At 50.9% G+C, this 7,921-nt stretch overlaps 1 protein-coding gene across 1 annotated transcript; it reads left to right on the top strand.

Annotated features, from left to right (window-relative positions):
* Positions 1-3,526: 3,526 nt before the first annotated feature.
* On the top strand, positions 3,527-6,622 carry HEXIM1 (HEXIM P-TEFb complex subunit 1). Its single transcript, XM_033182674.1, has one exon. It carries the CDS (start codon positions 4,489-4,491, stop codon positions 5,566-5,568), a length of 1,080 nt encoding a protein of 359 aa, XP_033038565.1. The 5' UTR covers positions 3,527-4,488; the 3' UTR covers positions 5,569-6,622.
* Positions 6,623-7,921: the final 1,299 nt, after the last annotated feature.

The raw sequence follows: 7,921 nt of genomic DNA, 5'->3' as shown, positions 1-7,921 counted from the left end.
CCTCCAAGTCCACTGGCCAGGGTCCCTACCAGAGTCCCCCGCCGCTGCCACCACCTGGGCCCTAGGACCTTCCTACCCCTGGGTAAGGAAGAGGCAGTTCTGAAGGTCCCTGGCTGAGATCCTTAAACTCTTGAGTTCCCTGTCAGCCTCTAGTCTTGACCACCGCCCCAGGCTTGGCCATCATTGACCCCACTGGAAGCCACAGTCACTCTTTAGTGGTCAGTCCTTTCCAAGCCGGGAAGGCATCCCTGAGGCTAGACGGTGCGCTCTGCACAGCTCAGCCCAGGGACACAAGCACAGGCTGAATAGCCCCTGTGATATGGCTGGACTGCAGCAAGCAGGACAGACAACAGCAGGGCCACCTTGGTGGGGGATGCAGGCCCAGGGCTGAAGCCAGCTCCACCACTTGCACAGTAGCTGTGGAACTTGGGCAAGATTTTTTTTTGTTTTTTTGAGACCGAATCTGGCTTTGTTGTCAGGCTGGAGTGCAGTAGTGCGATCTGGGCTCACTGCAACCTCTGCCTCCCAGGTTCAAGCGATTCTCCTGCCTCAGCCTCCCCAGAGTAGCTGGGACTACAGGCACATGCCACCACGCCCAGCTAATATTTTGTATTTTTAGTAGAGATGAGGTTCACAGTGTTAGCCAGGATGGTCTCGATCTCCTGACCTCATGATCAAAGTGCTGGGATTACAGGTGTGCACCCCCGCGCCCGGCCCTTGGGGAAGATTCTTAACTGCTCTGGGCTTGGGTGGCCTTGTTTGTGAAATAGGGTTGATCTCTTCTTCATAAGGCAGTCCTGGGGTTTACCAGTGATGGGGCATGTTAAATGTCTGGCAAAGGGTTAGAACCCAGCTAATAGTAAAGTTGCCTGGCCCCTTGACAGAATTCTAGAATTCCACAAGCTATTCCTCAGCCCACCTCTCCTCCAATATGACAAATGAGACCATACAATGGAGCCCAGTCCAGGACACTGAGGCTGGGCTCAGCTGTACCTTCCAAATGCCCCAAATTGGGGTACCCCAGAATCATCTGGAGTCTGAAGATGTGGTAACAATTTGGAGGTCTCTGTGATAACCAAGTTCTCTGCAAAACCCCTTTTTCCTCCAGGAGTGCTCTGAGGGGCAGTTCTTGGTCTCAGGAAGCCTGCTAAGGGATGAAGCCACACAGAGTGGGGAGCTTTTCAGGTGGACCCGAGTTCTTGGAAGCCCAGAGAAAACAAACGAAAGTGTTCATTTTCAGAATACATAGCTGTGCCCAGAGGCCCACGTGCTTGCTTGCGGCTCCCCTTAAAGGCATCTACATTGGCCATGCCCATCACCACTGGCTCCCGCCCCCCAATATCTCATACTGCCCAGAGCCACCGAGGTCCCAGACTAGCCCTTTCCTGGCACATAATGCTTGGTCTTCCTAAAATGCCCCTCTTCGGCCGGGCGCGGTGGCTCAAGCCTGTAATCCCAGCACTTTGGGAGGCCCAGACGGGCGGATCACGAGGTCAGGAGATCGAGACCATCCTGGCTAACACGGTGAAACCCCGTCTCTACTAAAAAATACAAAAAAAAACAAAAAAAAAAAACTAGCCGGCGGAGGTGGTGGGCGCCTGTAGTCCCAGCTACTCGGGAGGCTGAGGCAGGAGAATGGCGTAAACCCGGGAGGCGGAGCTTGCAGTGAGCTGAGATCCGGCCACTGCACTCCAGCCCGGGCGACAGAGTGAGACTCCATCTCAAAAAAAAAAAAAAAAAATGCCCCTCTTCATGCCACTTTGCCTGAAAGTTCTTCATCCTTCAGAGCCAGCCAGGAAGTCACTTGCTCCTGACACTTGTCCATAATTCCCAACTCCCACGCACTCAGCTCATTGGCTCCCACCGGGATTTCCCTCACTTGCCATTTTGGCTGGCTGTGGTCTGATGGCCTCCACAGTCCATGAGCAACTTGAAGGCAAGGATGGCATCCCACCCCTCTTTGTACCCTCCTGGATGCCAAATGATATAGGGGCCGAATAAGGTTGAAGTTGTTGGGAATGAAAAGAACGAAATCCAGAGTTTTTCCCGATTTTAAGAAAAAACGGGGTTTTGTGTTTGTGACAGAAAGAAAAATGGCATGGGGAGGTCACAAAGACCCGCGCTGTAGCCAGAACTGCCCCATGGTTGTCATGTGACCTTGGACAAGTCACTTATTTTCCGGGTGTCTTAGAGATGCCTTATCTGTAAAATGGAGACAGTCATTCCTATCGTGCCTAACTCGCCAGGCTGTGGTGAGGTCACATGGTTCTGTGCGTAAAAGGTGCACAGTGCAAACGTGCTGGAATGTCAGGGATGCTACTAAGGAAGCAAGAAGAAGAAAGGGTCACTGGGTGTGTGGCGAGGGAGAAGTGGAAAGGGCGCCAAGATTTTAGGCCCCAGTGACTGGAATGGAGGGTTCTCTGGGTCCTCTCAGTCCCTGTTTATGGAGGGCAGGGCGCTTGGGTCTGGAGAATTTCACGCTGAGAAACTATGCCCCCGGGGGAATCGGCCCCCTAGCCCTGCGCCAGAATCCCCTGCCGCAAGTTTCGGGGCAAGGTCTCCTCCATGCTTCCCTCCCAGTCTTGCCCAGCGCCCACTTACGAGGAAGGGCCTCTGCAGGTGAGACCGGCTTCCCTCTCGGATAGGCAGGGCTGATGATTTCAACTCATTAATCATTCCGAACCTTTCCCAACAAACAGCCTCATGGCTGGCCCAAACCTCCCCTGTCCCGGCTCAGGAAATGATCTCGGTCGGAAGTGAAAAGACCAAATCAGCCCCAGGAGGCCATTTTCTTCGACAGAAGCTGAGGCCTGGGGGCGAGGCCTTCCCCCCGCTTCTCTTCCATCCCCCCGCCCCCCCGCTTTCCGATCTCGGCCCAAAGAAGAGGCTTGGCCGCGAATCACCGGTTTGCATTGGCCCCTGGGGCGTGGGCGGCTTTCTGAGACCAGGCTGGGGCTGGGACTCCGCCACCTTCAACTAAGGGTACCGAAGTCAGTCCGGGAGTCGGCGTCACTGGGACTCGAACCTGTCTTTTCGTCTTCCGAGGCCTAGTGCGAACCTGCTGCGCTAAACTCAGTCACACTATCCCTTTAAGGCGGCACTTTTTATTCTTCATTTGTTTACCTCTTCATGCGCTTTTCGTTCTTTACAAAATGTGCTCGCGATATCCTTCCGCAAGTGTCAATCTCAGGCACTCACCACCCGCCTTGAAGCCGTTTCTGTAATCTTAAGAATCGCGAGTTAGCAGCCGTGGGCCGACATCTCTCTTTATAGGATTTAATTCTTATACATTTTAGGGACTACTTTTTAGGAATAAACCATTCTTGCGTTAGTTAATAAAGGTTCATAACCTTCGGAACCCTTCCGCTGAGAACAGAATAGGATAATAGCCTTTATAACGCACCTTTTCATAAAAATATTCTGTGTGGACTCTCATAGGCCATTGAATCTTCTCGTATTCCTGAAACAGAATGGTACGGTCCAGAACCCGCCCCATCTTCTCGGCGATTGGCCGTCCTTTCTCAGCGAGTCGTGTGATTTTTCACCAATGGCCGCTCGCGTTTCTTTAGCGAGGGCTAAGCGATGGAAGGAGGTGGCCAGGGAGACGCCCCCTACGCGTTCTGGGATTGGCTACGTCGCACGGCGGGCGAGGACGGCGGGCCCGAAAGATAAGAACTACGACTCCCGGCTCCCCGCAATGGGAACTCCATTACGCATGCGCATGGGCGGGGCGAACAAGCTTCTATATAAAAATGGCGCAGAGGGCTGGGAGGCAGCAGTTGCAAGTTGGCAGGTGGAGAGGCAGGTTGGGAGGGAAAGCCGGGGGAGGAGGCGGAAGAGGAGCTGTGGGAAGTGGGAGGAGGGAGGGAGGAAAAGAGGAGGAGGCGGAGGAGAACTGAGCAGAGCAGAGCATCGAGCCAAAGGGGAGATGAGTTTGTCTGTCCTCTGCTGAGGCTCCGGCCGGGCCTAGGGAACTGGGAGCTTGGGTGGAAGCGACACCCGTGGAAGTGGGAGGAGGTGGCTCCGGGACTTTAACCCCTTGTGGGCTCTGCGGCAGGGGATTTAACCCTTTGTGGATCTGGCCCCTCGGAGGCAGCGTCATCGGTAGTTTTAACCCCTTCGGGGCTGGGTTCCACCCACTGGACTTACCTTCATCACCTTGCTTACCAACTCCTTTATTGGGGTGCTCCGCTTGGAGGTTTGAGGCCCACCTCCGCACATTACGTACTGTTCCTGCCGCTGCACCCCCTTGGACCCGCTAGCTGGCCGCACTGTGGGCGCTTAACCCTTTACTGACTTGAGCTCCCCAGATTGCAATTGGAGTTTGCTGATAGAAGGACTAGCTAAAGGCGTCACTGCAGGAATTACAAACTGAAGAGGACTCTGTTGGACTGTTTTTCTTTTTTTTTTTTTTTAAGAAAAACTCCATTTTTTTTCCTTGAGGACTTACTAGCCAAAATTTCTCAAACTTCGAGGACTCTACTAGCCATGGCCGAGCCATTCTTGTCAGAATATCAACACCAGCCTCAAACTAGCAACTGTACAGGTGCTGCTGCTGTCCAGGAAGAGCTGAACCCTGAGCGCCCCCCAGGCGCGGAGGAGCGGGTGCCCGAGGAGGACAGTAGGTGGCAATCAAGAGCGTTCCCCCAGTTGGGTGGCCGTCCGGGGCCGGAGGGGGAAGGGAGCCTGGAGTCCCAACCACCTCCCTTGCAGCCCCAGGCCTGTCCAGAATCTAGCTGCCTGATAGAGGGCGAGAAGGGCCAGAATGGGGACGACTTGTCCGCTGGCGGCGACTTCCCGCCGCCGGCAGAAGGGGAACCGAAGCCCGAGGCCGAGCTGCTCCCCCAGCCTTGTCATGACTCCGAGGCCAGTAAGTTGGGGGCTCCTGCCGCAGGGGGCGAAGAGGAGTGGGGACAGCAGCAGAGACAGCTGGGCAAGAAAAAACATAGGAGACGCCCGTCCAAGAAGAAGCGGCATTGGAAACCATACTACAAGCTGACCTGGGAGGAGAAGAAAAAGTTCGACGAGAAACAGAGCCTGCGAGCTTCAAGAATCCGAGCCGAGATGTTCGCCAAGGGCCAGCCGGTCGCGCCCTATAACACCACGCAGTTCCTCATGGATGATCACGACCAGGAGGAGCCGGATCTCAAAACCGGCCTGTACTCCAAGCGGGCCGCCGCCAAATCCGACGACACCAGCGATGACGACTTCATGGAAGAAGGGGGTGAGGAGGATGGAGGCAGCGATGGGATGGGAGGGGACGGCAGCGAGTTTCTGCAGCGGGACTTCTCGGAGACATACGAGCGGTACCACACGGAGAGCCTACAGAACATGAGCAAGCAAGAGCTCATCAAGGAGTACCTGGAGCTGGAGAAGTGCCTCTCGCGCATGGAGGACGAGAACAACCGGCTGCGGCTGGAGAGCAAGCGGCTGGGCGGCGACGACGCGCGTGTGCGGGAGCTGGAGCTGGAGCTGGACCGGCTGCGCGCCGAGAACCTCCAGCTGCTGACCGAGAACGAACTGCACCGGCAGCAGGAGCGAGCGCCGCTTTCCAAGTTTGGAGACTAGACTGAAACTTTTTGGGGGAGGGGGCAAAGGGGACTTTTTACAGTGATGGAATGTAACATTATATACATGTGTATATAAGACAGTGGACCTTTTTATGACACATAATCAGAAGAGAAATCCCCCTGGCTTTGGTTGGTTTCGTAAATTTAGCTCTATGTAGCTTGCGTGCTTTCTCCTGTTCTTTTAATTATGTGAAACTGAAGAATTGCTTTTCTTGTTTTCCTTTTTAGAAGATTTTTTCCTTAATGTGAAAGTAATCTGACCAAGTTATAATGCATTTTTGTTTTTAACAAATCCCCTCCTTAAATGGAGCTATAAGGTGGCCAAATCTGAGAACAATTAAATTCATTTTAGTTATAATAAATTTAATATTTGTAAATGTAACAATAGTTTCAGTGTGATTTCTAGAGCTAATTCAAAATAGTATTATTTTATGTGATTGCATTTTCGGGGAGGGGTACCGAAATCGTTAAATTTGTCAGTTTGCAAAAATATCAGTCTTTAATGGGAGAATTTTCAATTTGCCAATTTTTTCCTTGAATGGGTTTAAGTATGCTACAATATACAGTTCAGGCAAAATATAAAGATTTAATTATCTTCAATACTTAAGTGTGCTTGCTTTCTAGTGCCTTGGTTTTCTTTCTTGATGCTGGAAAAATAAACCGGTGTTGAGTGTTTAGGCGACTGGAAAGTGGCTACAATCCAAAATTTTAAATTTAAGTCTGCCTCGGCCATTCAAAAGTCTAATAACAAAAAATGTAAACCTAATTTGACAGTTTGTTAGGTTAGACACCTGTCAGCATTTCATTCCTACAAGTTGATTTTCAGTAATCTCTTCCTTCCCCCCAGTAAGGCTGGAAGAAGTTCCTGGACGCCTGGAAGAGGCTCTTAGCAAACTTCTTAGTGCAAGCAATGGTTAGATTAATTTGTGGGGCAGCTCTTTAAGACATTCAGAGGTAGGAAATACTGGATTTATAAAGGAAATGGCTGTTTGGGGGATTCCAAGGACTTACCCTAATTGTCCAATACTACGTGCTCTGTATACAAAAAAAAAGGGAATAGGAGCTATCCACCTTTCCATGTGGGTCAAACTAAAATTAGAAATGTCCCCTCACTGCAGATCAAATGTAAAGCTTCCAGTTAAGGAGCTAAATGAGGTCCTCAGCTGAACGAGGAACCCTGTACATTTCCTTGCACAGCCCTATTCTAAATCGCCTAAACTATGCCGATAGCTGCTTAGGTTCTTGAGTAGTTCTGCTCTTAAATGTAGGGAGGCCCTGAGAACTAATTTTTGCCCCAAAATAAAAATAGAAATTATGAGATTATTCCCTCCTGTCACTTTGGTTAACCCAGTCCTTCACCTGCCCTGTGTCACTGTTTCCTGAGGGCAACTGTGTTGCTCAAATCACTAACACAGAGGTTCCTTAACTTGGGGCCTTAGAAACCACTGTGGGCCTTGGGGTCCATGAACCCCATGAAATTATTTGTAGACTTGTGTTATATGTACATTTTTCTGGGGAGAAGGTTCAAGGGATTCATAAGATTGTCAAACTCCTTGAAGGTTCAGAACCCCTGCAGGGAAGGGGGAAGAAAACCCTCCCATTAGGAAGCATGCTTTTGCAGTTAAATGGTGGTCATTGAGGTGATAGGGACTTCAAGAGTAAAATGCACCTTGTGATGCATAAGCAGCATACACAAATCAATACATCAAGGGAGATTATACCAGTAGGACTGAATCAGGGCCTTCAAAGCTGGACTGAGTTGGTCCTGTTCTGGCACATATGGTCCACTGGAGACAATGTATGATTGTGTTTTTCTTTGGCCTAAAAATTATATTAAACATTTATTTTGAAATAGTTTTCTTCGTGTTTTTAATTTTTCTTCTGCTATGACGTCATGCAGCAGCCCCAGAAAAACAGCTGCTTGGAAAGGCAGCAACAGTGCCCTCTGGCTTTACAGTGCAGAGCTGAAGGCTCATTTTGACTGACCTGTAAGATGCAGTAGTGATTATCTCTGATATAAGACCCTCTTCTTTTTTTTTTTGAGATGGAGTTTCACTCTTGTTGCCCAGGCTGGAGAGCAATGGCATGATCACCGCAACCTCTGCCTCCCAGGTTCAAGCGATTCTCCTGCCTCAGCCTCCCTAGTAGCTGGGATTATAGGCATGTGCCACCACGCCTGGCTAATTTTGTATTTTTAGTAGAGACGTGGTTTCCCCATGTTGGTCAGGCTGGTCTCCAACTCCGACCTCAAGTGATCCGCCCGCCTCAGCCTCCCAAAATGCTGGGATTACAGGCATGAGCCACCGCGCCCGGCTGAGACCCTCTTCTTAAAGAGGGATTCATCTATGAAA

This window comes from Trachypithecus francoisi, unplaced genomic scaffold, assembly GCF_009764315.1.
Source record: "Trachypithecus francoisi isolate TF-2019V2 unplaced genomic scaffold, Tfra_2.0 Lachesis_group20, whole genome shotgun sequence".
NCBI lineage: Eukaryota > Metazoa > Chordata > Mammalia > Primates > Cercopithecidae > Trachypithecus > Trachypithecus francoisi.
This window is presented reverse-complemented; position numbering and strand designations above follow the sequence as displayed.

What these genes read in the sequence shown, in the direction of transcription:
- HEXIM1 (XM_033182674.1), top strand. Translation starts at nt 4,489, where the DNA reads ATGGCCGAGCCATTCTTGTCAGAATATCAACACCAGCCTCAAACTAGC.